This window comes from Grus americana, chromosome 3 (genome assembly GCF_028858705.1).
Source record: "Grus americana isolate bGruAme1 chromosome 3, bGruAme1.mat, whole genome shotgun sequence".
NCBI lineage: Eukaryota > Metazoa > Chordata > Aves > Gruiformes > Gruidae > Grus > Grus americana.
The window spans coordinates 67,040,056-67,062,502 of record NC_072854.1 but is presented as its reverse complement, the minus strand read 5'-3'; the positions used below and the strand labels follow the sequence as shown (position 1 = coordinate 67,062,502).

The 22,447-nt window shown below is 41.5% G+C and overlaps 2 protein-coding genes across 2 annotated transcripts; both read right to left on the bottom strand.

The window, feature by feature from the left end:
- Nucleotides 1-64: 64 nt before the first annotated feature.
- On the bottom strand, nucleotides 65-11,657 carry ZC2HC1B (zinc finger C2HC-type containing 1B). Its single transcript, XM_054820774.1, has 8 exons — nucleotides 11,629-11,657; nucleotides 10,305-10,372; nucleotides 7,713-7,777; nucleotides 5,487-5,606; nucleotides 4,354-4,492; nucleotides 2,145-2,269; nucleotides 1,301-1,406; nucleotides 65-568 (listed from the first exon to the last, which is right to left on the bottom strand). The coding sequence occupies exons 1-8, from the start codon at nucleotides 11,655-11,657 to the stop codon at nucleotides 486-488; spliced, it is 735 nt and encodes a 244-aa protein (XP_054676749.1). The 3' UTR covers nucleotides 65-485.
- A 33-nt stretch (nucleotides 11,658-11,690) lies between these two features.
- LTV1 (LTV1 ribosome biogenesis factor) lies at nucleotides 11,691-21,558 on the bottom strand. The gene is made up of 11 exons (XM_054822212.1): nucleotides 21,412-21,558; nucleotides 19,883-20,014; nucleotides 19,191-19,379; nucleotides 18,068-18,155; nucleotides 17,025-17,145; nucleotides 15,995-16,244; nucleotides 15,159-15,286; nucleotides 14,066-14,205; nucleotides 13,740-13,792; nucleotides 12,794-12,994; nucleotides 11,691-12,190 (listed from the first exon to the last, which is right to left on the bottom strand). The coding sequence occupies exons 1-11, from the start codon at nucleotides 21,412-21,414 to the stop codon at nucleotides 12,077-12,079; spliced, it is 1,419 nt and encodes a 472-aa protein (XP_054678187.1). The 5' UTR covers nucleotides 21,415-21,558; the 3' UTR covers nucleotides 11,691-12,076.
- Between the last annotated feature and the right edge of the window lie 889 nt (nucleotides 21,559-22,447).

The window sequence follows — 22,447 nt, the reverse complement described above, 5'->3', positions numbered from 1 at the left end:
CATGGCCCGAGATGGGAACAACTCCAGTTACGTGGTCTGAAGAGCAGAAGCACCAAGTATCGTGGTCTGGGAAAGTGAGCATTGAGGAGAAGGAAGAACCTCCACACTGTCATCCTGACATCGTGATTATTGAAACGGTTGCTGCCATCTTCCTCACTCAGACAACGGAAGCACATCGCGAGAGCACAAGACCTGCTAGAGAGGTTTGCACTACCAAGAAGCAAATCTCAAGATGGCTTTAACGGCAGAACACAGTCACTGCCTACCTGAGATGGAGTTGCTCCAAATCAGAGAACATTTAACACTGAAATGACTCCTCTCAGCAGCCTATACTGGGGACTGGGCTCTGCAAAATTTTTCAGGGCAATCGATTGCTTTAATTAATATAAAGAAGTTCATACTGCAAACACTGCAACAGGATATTGTATATAACAAAAACAGATGAGATCCTTTTATGTTACAATGTTGAAATCAAAATGTATTTCTTACCCAAACTTTCCTGAAGATTTTTTTCCAGTAGATACACCCAAAGATTTTCTGGTTTTCTGCAGTATTCCTGGAGAGGTCTCTGCAGATCATTATTTAAAAAATTTATTTGCCATAAAAAATCATAACCTACATGAATTCAACATAAACCCCAGAAATGTAGAGATCAAAGACATTGATACAAAGAGCAGCAAGTATTGTCATTCACAGGCTATACTTCAAATAACCATTAAAATAACTCTTATAAAACAGCTTCTAAACATAGACTGAGTATGGGATTACCAGTAGCAATGGGTGCCAGCAAACATATTCTGTGGAATTCTGCTTAGAGGGAACTGTTTTAGGGGTGGGGTTGTGTTAATTTTAAGGCTGAATCGACAGGGAGAAAGTCAAACAAGATACAAAGCTTGATGCTTCATCTAAATGAGCTTAAGATAAAGAAGATGGAATAAATCTTAACATCGAAGATTAAAGGTTATGGAGTCCTTTATGGAACAGAAGGAACCTCACAGCCAGACTGCCTATTTTAGGTCTATATAGACACTTCTGTTTGAGGACCTCTAACTGAAAAAGCTAAGAAGCCCCTCCTGAGAACCCACGTAAAAATCTCTGTGAATACACTCAGCACAGTGGATCAGGATAATGACTTGGAAAGCTATTCAATATCAGCAACACCCACTTGGAAATTTCTGACCCTTCTCATTTCTAACAAGTGTTGTATGGAAATGAGTGTAGGATTTCATGTCAAGGCCTGGACTTGCAAAAAAAAAAAAAAAAAAAAAAAAATTCAAACATGGCTAAATGAACTCCATACCTGGCCTAGGTTCGACTGTATTGGCACCTTCTTGTTCTGTCTTCTGAAGGGGTAACACAGCAGTTGTTAAGGTTGGGGGTTTTCTCTGAGTCACTGGTTGCTTGCCCTAGTAAATGAAGATGCACAACACACACTCAACTCCAGTAAGGAGCTTACGGAGCCTGGTGACAACTCTCCAAATCATTGGTGAAGCAATGAGAAGGAACAGAAAAAAGGTGCACCCCCTTGGGGTGCACCCCCATTTGGAAGCCATTTTTCCTGCCCAAAATAGGTAAAAGATTTTCAAATATCTTAAAAAAAAAAATTAAAGAAATCACTACTCTCCTAAAGGAACGGTTTACCTTTTTTTTTTTTTTCTGTAATAAAATAGGAACTCACTTCAAGACACTACCAATTAGCTCCACTTTTCCAGTTCCCCAGAGGGACTTAGCCCTTTGGCCTTGTGTCTAGGGACCAGGGAGTAAATCAGCTGTATATTTGCAGGGAACAGCAAACCTGCCAACAGCAGGGAGCCCTAATGAACGGGAAGCACTTTCTCTGTGTCTTGCAAAAGCTGCCAAGTTTCTGCTTCCCTACAGCTGTTACCCTGGAATCCAACTGCAGAAGAGTCTGAAGAAATTGTTGTCCAACTTTTTCGTACTATCGCATTCTGTCCCTTTTTATATCAGACAAAGGGCTCCAGTTTCGGGGAACTCCTAGCTGATACTCAGCAAGTGTCTTGTCTGAAGAGTCTACCAACTTCCCTGGAATCTTAAGTTTTATATTGATATAGGTCTTTACTCACCATAAACTAGTTTAGCAAATCTGCCTCCAGGATAAGACAAGTGCAACCGTGTTTGCTTACCAAAGCGCGTCTGGTGGTCTTTGCAGCAAAGGCACGGCAGGCAGCTTGTTCTTCGCAAAACTTTATGTGCCTCTGTGCTGCAGCCTCATTGAATCTTCTTGAGCAGTGTGGACACTGAATATAGTCTGAAAATAAGAAAGGAACAACTTGTGTCACAGTTTATACACCACAAGAGAAGAATCGCCCTGCTTTACTGGAGCACTCAAGATGCAGTTCAAAACCTGGCTCCATCAGCAGGTGACCATGGTGAGTTCCCATCAGCTCCCAAAGTACAAGCTTAGGAGAACTACAAAGCCCTCCTCTAGAAAAGCACTTGAGATCCCAAAACATATGCTTATGGTACTAACACAGCAAACAGTAATTGCTTTCAGAAATAAATCCTTGGGGATTAGTAAAAGCAGATTGTATTATCTTTGTCCCATTCCTACCCCCAACCTCACAACATATCTGCAGAAAAAGTGATATTAGAAATTCCTCAAGTAGTCTAAACCAATGATTTTAAGACTACTTTTGAAGACTGGTCATTAAGATTGTCAGCTGTTTTCACAAAATCCATTTCCTTTAGACATTGACAAAACACTGCTTAATCAGCTGTGCCCCTCCAGCAGAGGCACATCCCAGAGCCGGGTTTCTGGGTGTGAAGCAGCATGGTGAAGAACACACAGCAATGCTTCCTAGAGTCGTTTTTGACAGTGTTACAGTCCTGATTCTGCTAAAAGCTGTTCAGCTGCCTTTGTCACTGGTGCAGTCCTACATGTTTTCAATGAATGGCTGGTGTTCGGGGTCAGTGCAGTCACATTCAGCCCTCGCACTGCCCTTGCTGTCCTCAGACCCTTCCTCCCCGCCCTGTGCCTTTTACAAAAGCAGCCCAAATGTCCTTGTCCTAATATTACAGATATAGCATCTTTACAAATCATTTCTCCCAGTAACACCCCAGAAAAGGCGGCCCAAGCAGCCACCAAAAGCCAGCCGCAGACCAGCAGCGTGGGCAAAATGGCTCTGAAGACAAAAGGGGAGGACGAGACTGGGCAGATGCCTGGCTTTTGGGGGGGTGGCAGGGGGACCTGGCACTTCAGGGGAGAATGGGGAGCTTTGGGCTCTATTTGAAGAAGGAAGAGAGGGAAGGGGAGTATCTCCCTCACCTCCTCACAATCCATGTGCTTTCTCTCCAGTCCTGTAGTACAGGATATACAGTCCTGTAGTACAGGATATACATCCTCACTAGGCCCCTCAGCAATGTCTTTCCTAAAAAGCAGTTCTCCAGTTCCTTTCTGCACAACTAGCGCTGCTCTTGCACAACCTGGTTTCCTCCAAGAGGGAGAAGGAAAGGGAGGGGTCTGCTCTTAGAGTCGGTAGAGTCAGACAAGAAATAACAGAGTCATTAAAGAATTCAGCAGTGGAAATTCAGAGAGGAGCTTAACCCCAATCAAGGAAGGAAGATGCGTCCTCCTGCTTATACTGCATTGCTGTCATCTAGAAGAGGAGAAAGGCTGGAATCACAGCAGCTGTTTTTCCTATCCGTCACGAATTCCTGCTCTGGAAGTGAGCCCAGAGAGCCCCCCCTTCCCCCTTACTCCCTCCCTCCCTCCCTCCGCCTTCCTAACTCAGGCAGGACTCCACTGAGACCCTTTCCAAGATTGCTCCCACATTTCATAAATCACAAAGCATAAGAAATACTGGCTGTATGTGCATCTTTTTGGATCTGTAACTTCTAACACAGTGAGTTCTGTGCAGACACCACACCTGGTACTAGCAGTAAACCAGACCCATCATTTTCTGACCGACTTCCCCTAACTACATGGGAGAAGGGGGCAGATGGGAGTGGGGAAGCCTGCGTGTGCTACAGTTGTTTGGTGAGGGGATGTATTTCACCCTCTGTTATGCTGTGGTACAGCCTGTGCTAGAACACAGGCACCCCAACTCTCCTCCCAAAGCACTGTCTAATATTAGACCCCAAACTTGCTGCTTTTAAACTTAAAAGGTATGGTTAGTTTTCTCTTCCGCCCCACCACCTCTACATTGCACTCCTACTCAATTTAAGCCAAGAAATACAGCTGAAAACTAGAGAGTACAGAGGGAATTAATATTAATGTTCATGTTGTGTTGTGCCGGGGGGTGTAAAACTGTAGCCCATCTGTGGCTAATAAGAGGTCAGTGCTTTATCAAACATCAGTACAAGATCAGTAATAAGATAAAGTAGACCACAAACCTGGATTGATGCTTGGCGGGGGAGGAGGCGGAAGAGGTTGGCCTTCCTTCAGAGCTTTTGTGAACTGCTTTGCTGATTTAATAGTATTAATAAAATCCTCATGGTGCTGCCTCCAGTTAGATTTCTTCCCTGGCTGATTCTGTAATGGAAATAAAGGAAGACACAAACTGTATCCCTTGCAAGGGACAGAGAAAAATCTTAGAGTGAGGGTTCTTCCTTTCCTAGGGAAAAGAAAAACATTACGAACAAAAGAAATTTGCTTTTTTTGAAAGGCATAGGAAAGCTGATTTAGTCCTTTGTCATCTATTGACAGCACCAGAACATGAATAAAAGAACAATGCCCTCCAACAAAACACCCTGGTTGTGGCAGACCAAAGAGCCCTTAAGAGGGAATAGAAACAGTACTGTGACCAACGCCTTCCCTTCTCCTCCACTTGCCAGAGTGCTTTAAACCTTTCTTGCTTTAAACTTTTGTGCACTTCTGTTTCTTTCCACAACTGATTTTAAAGGACATTTTACAACAGCAGCCTGCATGGATACCAAATCAGCAGTGATTTAGCATCTGGGTAAAATTATACACATGCATGTCCATATGTATTCCCCTCCTCTCTGACAATGCTTGATAAAAACCTTGTTCCAGTAAGAGCTTAAGCCTCTTCCCCTCCAGCTCTCTTAATAAGTTCAATTTAAATACATTTTTAAACTCTTGAGTTGAATAGCAGTGAAATCTCTGTAGCTTCATCCATGGAAGATTTGGGGTTACTGACAGCTCTCAGATTCAACCTGGGTTATTCATGCACCAACCACCTTTGCTTTCTTTCAGATTTAAGGGAAGAGGAAGCTGCCAGAGACTCACATAGTCTTTAAAATACATACATAAACATTTCCTAGAAGAGCAGAGACACTTCTGTGCCCAGAGTAGTCATGACACCTACTGGTTTGGCTTCTGAATGGAGAAATGTTCACAAACACTAGCAGCACAGGGAAGGGGAGGAAAGAATTTGGCAGTGAGTCAAGCACATATGTGAGACTCATCCACAGCATCCAGGCTTTGTCCCTGGAGGAAACAATAGCGTTACTGAATGAAAGAATTCATATGGAGATAACACACACACTTCAATTTTTAACTATACCTTTTGTGGGGGCTGCTTCTTCACAGTGGTGATTTCTGTTCCCTGCAGTCTCTGTTTCAAAGAGTTGAAGGGCTTGCGCTTCTTGTTGAAGACTTTCTTGCATATTGGATCATGTCTCAGCTGGGATGTGAAGAAAAACAGTCGTTTGTGGGTTGAAGTCACGCTTTGTTAATGATGCTTCCTTACTCAGGCTTTCAAATTACTTCTATTCAGGAACAGGGAGCTGAAGCAGTATTTATTTCGAGTTCAGTTTAACTCCTGAAGGAGTTGAGCAAAACTTTAAAAAGCTGTCCAAGTACAGCTGCAGTTTGACACAAATAAGAAACAGAAGCCATTTCCAGTTTGTTCTGCTCAGGGACACGCTGGAGGCCAGCACAAATAATGACTTGCAGAGAAGAACAGACTGGGTCAGTGAACAGGCACGGTCCCGTTGGACTCCCCCCACACACACTTGGTTTTCTTCCTCTCTTGGTTAAGAGGGAGGACAGACTGATCCTCTTGAAGGGGCTGATATTTACATTATTAGTTCTTTGAGTTTAGGTAAGTATTCCGGGCTGGGGGCTCCCCTGACGAACAACAGCACTGCGGATCCCATCAGCGGCAGCCCCAGGCCAAGAGGGAGCAGCTGCTACCGGCACACATAACCTGGCAGCTCCGAAGGAAAACCGGGGATAATGCCTGCAGCTGACAGCACAGGGAAGTTGTACCTAGGTAGATATCCAGTGCCAAATTTGTGGAAGAGCCATGCCTCGCAACAAAGGAGGTTTTAAGGTTCAGAAGTGTCACAGATTTTAGCATCAACCTCACTCTTCTGCAACAGGATGGGCAATCCCCTTTGTGAGAACACTGTGAAAGTGAGGACCAAACTACGTCCTCTCTCTTGTGCTGTGGCTCACACCTATTTGAGCCCATCTGCAGCTGGTAAATTAAAGACCCCGTTCCTATCTTCCTTTGCTTAGTTCCCCTTTCCAGTTCTCAGTTATTCTTCTTGATCTTCTCATTAATTTCTCTATGCCATCCACTCTCTTCCCATAGGAGTTAAGCAGCTGCCTGAGCAAGGCATTTTGGTTACAGCTCAGCCGGGCCAAAAAGCACCTCCTTCTACTAAACCACACATTTCAAAATTCTTGTTTCCCTTTGAACCTTTCTACTCATGTGCTTCGGGTCCTTATCTTCTGTTTCTAGACATTTTTGACAGCAAACTTCAGAGGAGGATTCCTCTGCAGGACCAAGAGGGCAGCAGATACCTGTGTCTTGCTCACTGAGGAGCACACCAGTCCTGCTTCATCGGGGAATGGACAGGCGTTACAGGACTTGTCACTATGACTAGCGTGAGATACAAGAAACTTCCCGCTTCCCCAAAAACATAGATAACTGTCTTTTCAAACAACTTTCCTAGATTAAACCATCATGTTCTTCATGTATCTGATCTAACAAACGTGGAACTACTAACACGGGGTAGTTCCGTCTTCATCTCAGTGCTCACAGTTACTCAGCTTCCAGTGTATTTTTCTTGTCTATATATATATATATTTTTTTTTTTTTTTTGCTAAATCAGTTTTCAGTTCTGTCGCAGGGCTGATCTGATCTACCACAGAGCCACAGGATCAGCAATGCAAACTGAGGAGGGGCTGGGTGCGTGCAGAGCCCCCCCTCCCCTTTCAGAAACCCCCCCGCAGTTGGGTTGTGTCAGGCAAACTGTGCAGCCACCCATTTAGTTTGTAATCCGGGGATCAGGGAGGTCAGGGGGAATCTTTTCATTCACTTCAGCAGGCTTTGGAACAGAGCCTGGTGCCTGCATTATGCTGTCAAAGGGACTACTTATCAGATGGTTTATTAGTCTATTTTTCCCAGGAAGCCTGAAATAACAATTTCTGCCTAGAAACCTGGAACACAAAGGAAGCTTCAGGTTAGTAATTTATGTCTCACCAAGAGATAATACATTATTTTAAACATAATATATAGTAAACATCTGCTGTTGGACGAGCAGGTAAATTAAGATAGTGCAAGACTGCAGATTAAGTCACAATTATTTCTGTGCACATTCATTAATTCTTTAATAAAGTTCACTAATGAAAGCATTATATTAGTTCATTTGGTCTTTTAAACATATGTTCAACTCATTTCTCTACTAGCAGCCACCTCCTCTTTCCCCAGTGCTCACCACCCCTTTCAGCTAAACACATTGATATTCCCATTAAAAAAAAAAAAAAAGTTTTGTTTTACCAGAACATCTTGTGCAAAATGTCTTCCACAGGTTGTACAAGGAACCAGATCTTGACTTCGGGCAGCTGTGTAAAATCCAAACCATGCAAGAGTCTCAGTTACACAGTACAGGATGGCTTGACTGAGCAGAGTCAGCGTGTGGACTGAGCCCGTGCTGAAACAGTATTTGTTGTCAGAAAGGGACATTTCCAGTCATGAGCCAGGCTCCCTTTTGCAGAACTACCTTATTTATCTTGTTCCTGTGAAGCACAAGCTCTCCTTTACTACAATGGGGAGCTTTTTGTTTTCCGCATGACTTCTCAGGTACGTCCTAACACAATGACATCACGGCTGGGTGAGGAGATGATGAAAGAGTACTCAAGTTCATCAGTGCCTAAAATTCAGGGAGGGGGGCTGGGAAGCAAGAGCAGGCAATCTGCACCTGGATTCATTCCATTTTGTTTGCAAGTCGTCAGGAGCTAGTGCTGCCCAGTAATGGCTCAGCGTAAACCATCGCGATTCCAGAAAGTGGCAGGCGGCACACTAAGTGTGACACAATCTTCATTGTTAAGACAGAACTTTTCCATGATGTGCTAAATAGCATTCCAAGGTGATCTTACTTTGTAGGTGTCTAATTTGTGGGGATTCTTTTTGTTTTTAAGTCAGTAATTGTTTGAAAAAAATAGGCTTTTAACTTACATGGAAAGTAATTTTAAGCCTTTCTTACTACAACAGCAGTCACATATTCTCATTTCAGAGCAGGGACATTTCTTGTATTAAACAAAAACAGCTTTTAGGAAAACTTGAAGAATAACAAAGAGCCCTTTTCACGAGACTTGCAACGTACAGAGGGAAAGACTTCTCATTTACGCGTTCCTTACCTGCTCTTGCTGAAACAAAGGAAATCCTTGTCCTGCTGAGCAGAAGCAGATGTGTGACTGCTTTTGTTTCTTACCTTTTCCTTCAGATTTTAGAATATTTGAAGGCACAGAGTTAAGGTTACTACAGTGTTTCATTGATTACAAGTGGAGAGGAACAAAGCTCTTGGTTGACTCTTGTTCTATTGCCTCTGTTTAAATGTCTTTCCACTTTTGTTCCCCAGCAACATCTTTCTGTGTGTCTGCGCTTAGTCTGGACTATACCCTTCTTCCTTTCACATGTCTTCCTCTGCCTCCCTCATCTTTTATTCTGTTCTCATCCCCTCAAGATTTTGACTGATACAGCTTGGTTTTTTTCCAAAAGGAATTTACTTTGACTGAGACAGCTTCCACCCCCCACAAAGACCTTTACTTTGTTTTATGACAAAACTGGCTTTTATAAGGATTTGGATTATTTTCTTTCCTTTCTCAAAAACTTCTGCTGTGTTGCCCCATACGATGACATCATCAATGTATTGCAGGTGTTCTGGAGCTTCACCTTCTTCCAGTGCAGTCTGGATCAGTCCATGGGGGTGTGTTTCCACCCCTGGGGCAGTCAATTCCAGGTGTACTGGACATCCCTCCAAGTGAAAGCAAACTGTGGCCTGCAGTCTGCTGCCAAAGGGTTTGCACCCTCAGCAAGTTTGCCGATGACACCAAGCTGTGTGGTGCAGTCAACACGCTGGAAGGAAGGGATGCCATCCAGAGGGACCTTGACAGGCTGGAGAGGTGGGCCCATGTGAGCTGCATGAAGTTCAACAAGGCCAAGTGCAAGGTCCTGCACCTGGGTCAGGGCAATCCCAAGCATAACTACAGGCTGGGCACAGAATGGATTGAGAGCAGCCCCGAGGAGCACTTGGGGAGGTTGGTGAACAAGAAGCTCAGCATGAGCCGGCAGTGTGCACTCGCAGCCCAGAAAGCCAACCGTGTCCTGGGCTGCATCAGAAGATGTGTGACCAGCAGGTCGAGGGAGGTGATTCTGCCCCTCTACTCTGCTCTCATGAGACCCCACCTGGAGTACTGCGTCCAGCTCTGGGTGCCCCAATATAAGAAGGACATGGAGCTGTTGGAGTGAGTCCAGAGGAGGGCCACAAAGATGATCAGAGGGCTGGAGCACCTCTCCTACAAAGACAGGCTGAGAGAGTTGGGGTTGTTCAGCCTGGAGAAGGCTCCGGGGAGACCTTATAGCAGCCTACCAGTACCTGATGGGGCCTACAGGAAAGCTGGAGAGGGACTGGTTACAAGGGCATGGAGTGATAGGACAAGGGGTGATGGCTTTAAGCTGAAGGAGGGTAGATTTAGGTTAGATACAAGCAAAAAATTCTTCACTGTGAGGGTGATGAGGCACTGGAACAGGTTGCCCAGAGAGGTTGTGGATGCCCCATCCCTGGCAGTGTTCAAGGCCAGGCTGGATGGGGCTTTGGGCAACCTGGTCTAGTGGAGGGTGTCCCTGCCCATGGCAGGGGGGTTGGAACTAGATGGTCTTTAAGGTCCCTTCCATCCCAAACCATTCTATGATTCCATGAATTTAGGCACAAGCACAGTATCACTGAACCAGCAACGAGAAGTCAGGAAAAGGGACAATTTGCCACAGCAGATTAGTTAGACATGTGCAACAGCAGATGAGTTAAGGACTAGCGAAGAACATGTGCGCTGTCTTTAGTAACAAAAGTCTTCCACTGCATCTGTTACTCACTTGTTCCATTTAACTCCTTTCCTGGTATCTGACTCATCCCAATATAATGGTGTCTCCAATTTCCTCTTCTGTGTTGTTGTCATGAGGACTGGGTCTTCACTACTCAAAACCTCACCATTCAAGTTACCATGCATCAGGAATTACATAATTAACAATTATGACACAGGCAAACCCTGCTTAAGCCTGTGAAACATGAAAACTAGTACAGGTATCAGCTAAATGGAAACCCTGAAACTTGTGCTGGTCTTAAAAGATGATTTGGTTAAGACAGACTCTTGAACAATTTTAGAAAATGAAGGCTTAATCTAGATGTGAATACTGTATTGACACTTCAGTTTCCTCAGCAGTGATCAAGAGACTTGTAGACTTAAACACGTCTATTCCCTTCTCTCAAAACCATGTTACTTTAATCAATTAAAATACATTGTAAAAGCCTTCTTCCAATAAAAACACGTAGTTTGAATTGTTTCTATACATTAAAAGGCCTCATCAGGCCATTAGCATTTCCAGACACAGGAACAAATGATCTTTAAAAAAAGTGCGTAAGACAAATCCAGATAATATAACATGTATTCACAAAACTATTTAAGGAATATTTAAGATTCTGTGAATTTAGTAGTTGTCAAGCCACTCTACTGCTGTGTTGGTTACTGTGTTCCTTACCAGTAAGACGGTTAACTTTTAACCCAAAGGCAGAAGATTGCTCAGCCTATAGTCCTAAGGACCTAAAGCTGAGGGTTTCTTATGAATACAGGAGGATTCAGAAAGATTGACTACAAATCCTATCCGTTTCATTCACACGTATGGACTGGTCACTATCACAGTAATTCACATGCACACTGCAGAAGTCTAAGATCACACCCAGCCTAAAGATACCGGCCCTCTGCTCATCTTCAGAAAGTCTTTGCAACAATTGCCACGGGTCATCAGTTTGTATTTCAATGAAACCAAACTGAATGCAAGACCTGAAGGACTTCAGGAAAATCAAGATGATGGCTATCTGCAACACGCAGTGTTTTTCTAAGTATCTGCTGAGATACTCAGGTACTCAAACCGAGTACTTTCAGCAAAGCTGATTTCAATAGCAACAGTAAGGGTCACTGACTACTGTAACACTTGTTGCAACAGATTTGCTAAGAAATTTAAAACAGGTAATTTAAGATTTTTAAAACAGGTTAGGTAACAGGTATGTCTACCTACACAACAGCTTTTCAAGACGCCTCTGGTTACAAAAGGTTATTTTACACCTTTTGTAATAGTACCCAAACAATAAATAACCAACCCAGGAAAGAACTAAGGAGCGTGTGAAAACTCCTTGACTTACAAAACTGTGCTATACCAATATTTAACCATCAGTATAAGGGAGAGAAGACATAAATGGATATATTGCTTTGTAAACTGAAATAATTTAATAGAAGAATCTAATCAGATTTGATCTGTAGGATGCTGCTGATTTGTTGAACACATTCGACGCATATCTATAAAACTTTGTCCAGTGATAGCTTGTAAGAAAAATATTTTTTTATAATTTTAATACATCTCTACTGTAAAGAAACTTCGCAACAGTTGCCATGTCACACATGACAATAGACAACACTACTACATCATTTTATGTATAACTTCATTTCAGAAAGAAGGACAAGTTACTGTTCTTTTTACAGTAACATCTGAATAAGCCCCTTTGAGCATGATGGGCAAAGCTATGAGTTAGCAGTTCTTTTCAATACAAATGAAAACTGAAGGATGTTTCCACAGTAAGTTCCTCAGTTTCATCAAGACAGCTTCAGTCCTTGAACGTTTTGTTTCAGGTTGAGCAACTCTTTTTCTTGCCTTCTTTTCTCCAATTTGAAGGCTAGCTTGTTGGCTTTCTTCTCCATTCTGCGTTCCTGTGCATACGAACAATTACAAACTTACAAAATAGGCCTAGCATGCAAAAAGAAACCATTCTAATGAACAGGTCTAGATCATGAAAACAGCAGCAATATGGACAAGACTACTATTTATGGCACTAACTATTAGTAGTCAAATTAATATGTGTACCAGCAGGATTATCATCTTTAATTAGCTGAAGCTTCTAATATGCTGGCAATTTCTGTTCCTAAATAAAACAACTAGTGTATCATTGTGGCCTATTAGATTTTCCACGTTTCTTTCAGAAACTTTTCACTTTGTGTGATCTGGAACATAACTGTTTTCTTTGCTTCCCCAGATAATAAGAAGGTATGAGGACTCCTTCCGAAGTTATATATGTAACAGTGGCCACAATAACAGACCAAAATTTCCATATAGGAAATTTGGATGACAAAAATATGAGGTTAGCTTTCTTTCCAGTAATTTTTTTTAAAGAAGCCATAGTTGTCCTTTGAGACCAGCAAGTTTTTCCCATTCATTTCCAGACACAAGAACAAACGAGCTTTAAAAAAAGTTTGTAAGACAAATTCAGATAATATAACATGTTTTTGCAGGGTTTTATTTAAAATAAGGCATACCTTCCGCTCCTCTTTTATTGCCTGTTTTCTAGCTTTGCGATCCTCTTTGCTCTCGTCTTTGGAACGGGGCTGTGTTGATGCTCTTGGCAGGTCACTGCCATTAATCATTTGCATGCGCTCAATCTGCTTAGCAGTAAGACCTTTCTGAGGCAAGATATGTAGGGGAATTCCAGTCTTCTGGGAAATTTTTATAGGTTTGGGCTAAAACAGAGAGTGCATATGTCTTAATGGTCCCTAGCTTTCTCTCCAAGAAGTGCACATCGCACTGCCTTATCAGTATAAAAACATTGGATTCAGATTTAACAGTAATAAACACTTCAGTTTCCTCATAGTATTTTCTTCCCTCAGAAAAATACACATTAACCTCTAAGTAAGAAAACAAACACACCTGTGAACAGAATCTGGCCTCCCAGAACAAGAAAAAGTTTCTCTCTAACTATTATTGAAAAAAAAAGAACCTAAGTAGGCACTTAATATTCCTTTATAAGCTTTCAAGAAAAAGGTTTCCTTTCAAAATCTCACCCATCTGCAACATCAAGCTGTGCTGTAATGATGGGGAACGTCTTGAAGGCCAAAGAATTAGAAATTGTTTCAAACTACAGAAGGGAAATACAAGCCCATTTTCATGAAAAAAAACCTAGTATGTGGTTGCGAGACACAGATTACACAAAGGTGTATCACAGATAGAAGAAACTAAGTTCCTTGCTCTCCACGTTTCTGCCTAGCTATTACAGAAATTTTGAACTTACTCAATTTTCTTTCTAATAGAAAAAAATATATCCAAACCATTCTTCAGTGAAGTAGTAATACCAGAGGCTAACACCCTCCCCAATCCTCTTCTGCTCCCTCCTCCTTTAAAAAACAGGTATCCATTGACAAAACAATTGCTTTTGTCTCAAATTTTCCCAAGCCGTGTTGTTACTCAGAATAAGCGTAATGATTTTACCTTCAATGGCTCCTTAATAAGTGTTGGGTGATTATATAAGTTTGAATATGTACCTAGTCACAAAGAAAAAAAATAGTAGTGAAGAAAGGCTTGCAAATAGAAATTAGGTAAATTTATTGCGAATTGCACTACTATTTAGTCTTTGAAGATATAAAATTGCAAGAATTAAGTTATCCACACAAAAGCGGTAGTTTTATCCAGCAAGAATTCCTGCTGTTGTGCTCCAGAAGCATAACCATTTTACCTAAAGCACTGTTAGAAAAGTTCTGAGATCACCTATCATTTACTTTGAAATCCTAGCAACAAACAAACTCCAAAATACTTACTCAAAATGGATTCGCAATCCCACTTTTCTTTTGGTTCCTCAATAACTACAGCTACTATTTCTTCCTTTTCTTCCTCACTTTCTTCATTCGCAGGAGAGTCTAAATCTTCACAGGGTTCAAGAGCATCCAATTTCACACAACTTTCAAGAAAGCCAGAGAAGAAAAAAAATAAGGTTTATCTTTTCTTGAAAATGTGTAATTATGTAAACCCAGTCTCCCCTCAGTAAAATCTCAAACCAAAGAAAGCCATTCCTAATGAAATTTGCAGCAAAGATGTTTTCTTAAAGTAAGCATCCCCAAAATAAACCTAAACGTTAGAACAAGAGACATAACTGACAAAAGAAGTATTGCTGCATTTCAAACTTATGTAACACACAATATTTGTGACTGGAGGGCAGGAAGAGAAAGTGGTAAACTTTGTAAGCAAGGCAGCTCTAGAGGTGATGATGGACTCTGCTACTGACCAGTCATCTTTCACTACAAGGGATGCATGACTGTATCCTTCAATCAGGAAACACAAGACTAATGTGACATTACAGTTAACCATTTAACTTTGGGACAATGTCACCTGCTTTAAGACAAAGTGAATATACTGTGGAAATGCAATCTTACATTGACACAGAGTTGGTTTATAAGCACTGATTTTTGCAGTGCTCCAAACAGTCGTACCCATGCAACAGTTGCCTGAGTTTATTATCATGTAACTAGGTATACAGTGGAATCAGCTGCATACCAGCAGGACAGAAAATGCTCGGCTACAAAGTCTGTTAAAAACAAAAGTGAAGGTATAAAGAGAAAAGTAAGTTACATTAAAAAGGGAAAGGAAAAATGCCTCTAGATATTACTTACACTAAATTCAATACAATTATACAAAAGGAGCATTATCTCACATAAATGCCTCCACTTAATTTTATCATCTCATAAGCTAAAATTGAAATTCAGTGACATAAAAAAAAGGTTAATACTCCTATGTAGTTCCTTTTATTGTGGGAAGTAATCTTTGAGTACATGAACTGGAACAACAGACCCAAACTTTCAATATAAACACAGGATTACATAACTAATGTGAAGCAATACTTCTGGGAATACATACTTCTTTGCTTTCTCTTTGTAGTAATCATTCAGGACTTCCTGCAACCGAGCATTGTCCGTGTTAATATAGCCTTCTAACTCCACATTATCCAAGGCTCCGATTTCATCTTCATCAAATTGTTCGAAAAACTAAAACAAAGAAGGGGGTCCCTGTAATTAGGTCGCATTTGTCGTGCAACTTCTTGACAGCTTAAAGATCTACACATTTCTTTCTATTTGCTCCTTTTTCTTCTCTCTCATTTGCTGAACAACTGCCAAACACATCTGCAAGACGATTTCCTCCTTATCGTCAGTATTCTTTCAGCTTGGGAGTCGCAAAGTTATCTTTTAATAATATACAAATTAGCTTCTGGAAATGTTTCTTATTCTGACGCATTATTTCAATCTGTACATTAAAAAGCCTGTCACTACTCAGGACAAAAGTTACACCATATTTCCACTGCTCTGACATAATTTCATGAATATATACTTGGCACAGTGTGGAGAAAGGGTGAAAGAAGTGAGTCTTTACCAGGCACTTTTACATGATTTGCTGCACTGAACCAAGCCTCTCAGACAAAAGTGTAACATCAACTATGAATGCTCATTATAATAACTGGAATAATTTTAACTACATCAGTGTTAGGACTTTTAATAGCAATTAACCTATAACCTATGTACTTAGTGCACAGAATATTAAATGTGGAGTATGTGCAAAGAACAGCTGTTTGATGCCCTGACTACTGAAGGCAGGAAGCATCTGCACAGGCATACAGGACACCACTACATGAGAGGAATCAAAAGACAAAGAAGCATTTAACACTTATGTTTAACAGTTACATTCTTGAGCTGCCCCACCTTCTCAAATCTGTCATCCAACAGGGTTAACTGCTCATTCCTTCGCATTACTGAAGATGTCATAGAATATTCTGTGAAACGACTCCTGGTTTCTTCTTGCATAAAAAGAAATTCTTTTGTGCGACCATGAACCCCGTCATCTGATAAAGGACCTTCTGAATCATAGTCTTTATCATTACTGCAACTATCCTTTTCATCACTATCATCCTCCACATCTTCCCATTCATCTTCATCCTCAGCATCTGATCCCCTGAACAGAAGTATAAAACAGTTTTAGAATAATACATGGACCTTTCCACAACTCTGACCAATGTTGGGATGTCTGAAACAATTTGGCAATAGATTTAAATCTTCAAAGATAAGTGATTATTTTCAAGCCAGTAAAAGAAAAACAAGATTAGCAGTAACGGTGTTGCCAAAGACAGCATCATACTACTTTTGACTGAAAGCTGAAAACATATCTGATAACTGTTGGATCACATATCTGTGTACTGAGAATGAGGTTATGTTTACATTCAGCTATACATGTCACAGTGGAAAAAGAAAAATACTAGCTGCATTCTTGAATATTAAAACTAACAAAATTTCACATTGTTCATAGAATGATGAAAATGACACCAAAACCTCAAGAAATAATATGCAGCAGGGTATCACATGGAGCATTTGTAAAGGTTCTGGAAACACCTGTTAGCCTTCGTCAATATTATCACCAACATATTTTAAATGTGATAGAAGGTAATGTTTCAATTAGTTCAAGAATCCTATTATTCCATACCTGGCATCTGTAAAGAAATACATAAAAACCATGAGCTCAAAGTAACAAATGAAACCCAGCTCTTAGATAACACATGAAAATTTGATTTTGTAAGTTACCACCCATATAAAAAGGAAAAAAAGTTTTCTCATTAACACACCTAAGTATTCAATTTGAAATCTGAAACCATTCTTGCTTCGTACTCCACCACATGAAATAACAAATAGCATCATTCCTATTTACATATGGCAAGCAGTTCTACAAAGCTATATCTACCCTTTCTGTGGTTCATTTGCTTGTAGAACAAAATCATCTTCCAGGATATTTTCTGGATTGTCAAAGTCAAAATCATCATCAAGAGCTGCAACAATATCAGGGTCAAAATCTAGTCGCGGTCCTAGAAAGTTAAAAAACAAAACAAAACATAAATATTTAAGTTTCTCTGACATTACAAAGCTACTTTCCTGGATAAAAAACCCAATTGAACTAGAGTGTTAAATTGCACTAAGGAAAGATTAAGCCTAAAAATCACAAAATTCCTCAATAATATTTATAGATTTGACACAAGTCAGGGCAAGCCACCAGCCTCTTCTCAATTCTCCTCATCCAGAAAAGAACATTCCCCAGAGGTCTTAAGCTCCCATAACTGTATTTTAATATATTTTACTTGGATAATTTTTCTTTTACAATATTCTAAGTACTGTAACTGTCAACCCTGGCTCCCACACCCTAAAATTCCCTACAGTACAAAAGGTCAGAAAGTGTTTCTGTACTGCAATTAACAGAAGGGTCTTTAGTATCCTCCCGTCAGGACAGAGAGAACTACCACAACTACTTCCTGTTATAAAACATTAAAATACCTGTGAAGTGAATGTTCAGTGTAAGCACGGATAACAGAAGCATACTAACAGCCTATAACACTGAAATAATACTAATGAAGGAAAGTAAACACCATTCCGCATTTGAAAAGATGGTAAGTTTTGAGAGTGAAAATCCTGTTCTAGACTTGGATTCAAACAGATGAAATACTAAATCAACAGCATTATCTACAGTTTTCCCCTGTTATTAGTTTATATTTGCTACACAATAGTAAGAGCTCATGGATTCCACCTCCCCAAGCAAAGCTAAAAAGCTATTATTAATGAATCACAGAAATAGGTCTCAAATTGAAACAAAGAATGATCTATAAGAGACCTCTATGTCTGCTGTTGAGCCTGTTCTAAACCAAAACTAATATGACACTGTAATCAAAGACATAATTACCATCTAGTACCTAGATGGCAACTCATGTTACAGAAAGGTCAAAGATTTAATGATACCTGAAACAGGAGCAGCTTTATTTAACAAGCCCACATCCTCTTCAAACTCTGTGGCAAATACTGAGGAAGGCAACTTAATAGATGGAGCCTTAGAAAAAGAAACAAAAAACCAACACCACAATGTATCAGTTTCTCATTTGAGCTCACATTAACAAAAATGTGCAGATAATTGTGTGACTAGAAGAAACTCTGTGAGCGCTACTTAAATACTTAAGACAAGCACTACTTTATTGGTGGCAAATTTTCAAAGCTATGCAATGAAAGCTAGGTAAAGTATTGGCAGCATTAATTCTCATGTCAATATTCTCCAGGTATAGAGACAGTATTTTTGCATCTCGGAAGCTTTTTAGAGAATGGTTGTACAGCAGGCACAGTAAATTTTTTTTGTTTTGGAGAACACTAACACCTATTTAAAATTACCCCTTTATTGAAGGGCTTATTAAAAGCTTACTAACTTGCACATCTAAAATATCTTTAAATTTTATGTAGTATCACCAAACTGTGCCTGAAAGGTATTTCTGACTAATAACATCACTTTCGACTAAAATGACAGTATTTGGTTAAACCAAACTCCCTCAATTAAAAGTGACTGACTGGCAGTTGCATACTTTATTGCTTGAAATTACTTACTAATTTTCCACTCCAACATGATCGAGCACCATGAAATTCCACAAGTTACATCAGCAATAGAAAAGTTTGGGGTTTTCCCTCTGGGTTCTGTTATATTCCACTTTAAAAACATGGTGTAATAACTAGTAATACAACTGGGTATATTCATAACTCCCAGAGCATTCAAAAGTTCTAAAAATCTTAAAACCAAATGCCGACCCCAGAAAATCACATGACTTGTTCAAATAACTTTGTAAGTCATCTCTGTCAAGAAAAGCTTGTCATGGGTACACAAAGTGTTTTTACACTGTACTAGCAAAATACTGTTCATCAATAAACTTTGGCTTGTCAACTTTTTTTACTTGTAGCGAAGCCTGACTGCGGGTCAAAAGCATCCTATAGATACGTATAGATCACAGTCACGATAACAATTGTTGAATATGGTTAATGTGTCTACAGGATGCTAAACTCCAAAGAACAGCATAAGATTATTGTTAGCAAAAATACTACTTACTGGAACTTGCTGAATTTCATCTTCTATGTGCCCCTCGCTCGTGACAACAATTCTGCTTTGTTGTCCACGCACAGAAGGGACGAGCTCAGACGGACCAGAGGCTTCTTTTAGATGCTGCAAATAGTCATAGTCATCATCAAAGAAGACTCCGTATTTCCGTTGCTCTTCCCTCCTTTGCTCCTCATGCCCCTTGGAATTGCAAAAAGAAATACATTTAGTTACTTAAGTCCATTTAAAACTTACTAGCAAAAAGAAAAGTAACACATCTATTGAGAATGCCCGAATTCTAAAGTCTTTGTCATCCTCTCGCCACTCATTACCGCAATGTACAGCCAATTAGAATGTTGTAACCATTTGGTTCAGTGTTAGAGTGCTGTCTGAGCAGGACCTTTAACAACTTTTTCCATAAGCAGCATAACTAACAAAGCCTGGTTTTTCAGGGTGGGTCAGGCAATCTTTGTTGGTTTTTTTAATATGTTTGTACCTCTAATGCCAGTTAGTCATCCTTCAACCCATCAGGTAGAAACTCACAACTATCGAATTCCCTACAACATCCCCTTCTTTTTAATAAGTTGGACTAAAAACTACCTTCTCTCAGGCTATGCTTTTGAATTGTATGATTGCATATCCACTTTTCTCTCCTGTAGCATTTCTTATCTGAATGAACCTCAATATTAAAAGCAAGTACTTACTTTCTGTGTAGGCAACAGAACTCTCTGGGGTGCAGTATCGTCAGCAGCAAGAGGATCCCTCTGACTTCTGTGCACTAAGTGAAACGTTACTGCTTTCTTCTTCTCTATGAAGGGTTTCTTTTTCTTGTGAGGCTGCAAAAGGATGTTAATATCATTAATAATTTATTAATTATCATTAATAAAAATTAAATATTAAAGGCACCTAAAAAGAACCTTTTGCCTGGAGTGCGCTACTGTAGTCCTTTTAAAGCAACATCTTATATACTTGGAGACAAAGCAAGAAGAGACTAGTTGTAGCGTTACTCTTCTCACCACATGCACAACAGCCATTTCGTATGTTCTAATAGCGTATGCAGCTGAATGCAGCTGCAAAATGGCAAGACATCAGTACAATAAATATTTGATTATGGCATGTACAATCAATATTTGATTATGCCGTATAGGAGTTAACATATAATCCTAATAAAGAATTTTTGAGTAACTATTTTCTAAACATTGGGTCAAATCTGAAACAAACTTCATCCAAGAAACACAGGAAACTGACATAAGGAAATTTATCTAGACACACCTAGCTTCTTGAAAATTGTTTAGACAGCTGTTCCTACACCAGTAATTGAATATCAACCATGAAAACTATTGACTGCACCATTACACAGACATAGCTCTAACATCGAAACCATTATCTACATTCTGGATCAACAAAAATTTGAAGTATTCTTAACTTGGTAAAAGCTTTTTCTACAAGTTAGCACATCTGACTTGGGGAAATACTTTTGCCAAAGTTTCCAGCTTTACTTACCTAACAAAATGTGCTAATAGCAGATATATGAACTTGGAAACTACTCTACAGATCTAACCTATCTTCTTTACCTGATAACTTTAAGTACACAATGTTACACACTATGTCACATCGAAATTCAGAGCATATTAACCACCACCATATGTTTTTGAGTTAAAAACCTCAAACTGCGCTTTAAAATCTTATGCTCGGAGTAACCACAAAAGGAAACACACTAAGTTTTTGGAAGCAGGCAACGTGCTACCCCTCCCAACAAACTTGCTAGTGACTGATGGTACAAGCGAGGTGCTTGTAACACACCGACGCCGCACGAAGCCGAGCAGGAAAGCAGCCCGCTCCCCCCCCCCCCCCCTTACAGGCACACACCTCGGGACGCCGTGCTAGGCTGGGACGCGCCTCAGCGGCCCAGGCTGCTGGGAGGCAGGCAGGCAGGTCGGCAGGCAGGCCGCCCCTCAGCGCGGCTTCTCCCACCCCGAGGCCGCCTGCCTCCTCACCAGCCCACCTTCCCCTCCCCGCCCGCGGGCCCGGGGCCACCGAGGCAGACCCCACAAGCCGGACCGGGCCGGACAAAGCTCCCGGGCAGCCCAGCAAGCAAAGCGGCCCATGTTCCTCCCCTCCAAACCGCGCTACGGAAACGGCCCGATTCCAACCCAAACGCTGGGGGAGAACGGACGGACACGGCAGTTAACGAGCCGCTCGCGGCCGCCCTGTCCCCCGCCCTCCTCCTCACCATGGCGCGAGGGCAGGCCGGGCAGCGCGCGCTGCCCGCCGGCGAGGGGAGCCGCTACGGCTGCTCCCGGCACCGCTGGTCCTGCTTACTCTCACGCGGGCCCAGCGTCAGCACCGCCCAGCTGCGGCCTCCATCTTGGGATAAACCAGTGACCAACGAGGGGAAGGCGATAGGTTGCTAGTCCGGACAGGTTTTTGTTGGTTTTTTTTTCCCCCAGGAACAAAAACAACGAGAGTTTTCTCAGACTTAAACATCATTTTAATAAAAAAGAGGCTTCGCGAACGCAAGCAGGGTACTTTCTCCCACCCTCCGCAGGCATATTTTCCCACTTCTCCCCCCAAACTAGCGGAGAATGGTTCTGCTCGCCAGCGGGCCGCAATGGCAGAACGCTTTACAGCAGGCCAAAGGACAAGGCGCGTGCGCAGTGGCCGGGCTGTCGCTCGCGGGACGGGGAGGGCGGCGGGGCGGGGCTCGCTGGTAAAGGGGCGTGGTTTAGGTCTCGGGGCTCCGCCCCCTGTTCCTGCTGCCGGGGGCATCCGTTAGGGGCGGGGCCGGCGCCTGAGGGGCCTCGGCAGGGCGAGGTGAGAGCAGGTTAGGTGATGGTCGTTTCTCCTGCTGCTCGGAGGGCTCAGGCGCTACAATAAAACACAATAACCTTATATAAAGAACCCGGGTGAGACAGGAGGCAGAGCGGAACTCGCCTTCTGGCCCGGCAGAAAGGGCCTCTTCAACTAGCCGTGCCACCGGTGTCTGTGACACATCCCTTTACAATCCGGCCTTCACAAGCTTGTATCCAGGCTGAATTTGAAGGCTCATGTGAAAATAGTATGTATTCATATTAACAGTGTTTCATCGTATATGAGTTGTTATTTCTTGTGGCATGACACTCTAGCTGTGTAAGTTATACCTATGCCATGACACACACACTCATGCTCCTTGCTATGAAAAAGCATGCGTGATATTAGGAATATGATGTAAAACTGTTTTGTGACACTTCAAGAAGAAAGTGTAAAGCACAGAAGGGAGCAGTTTCTTC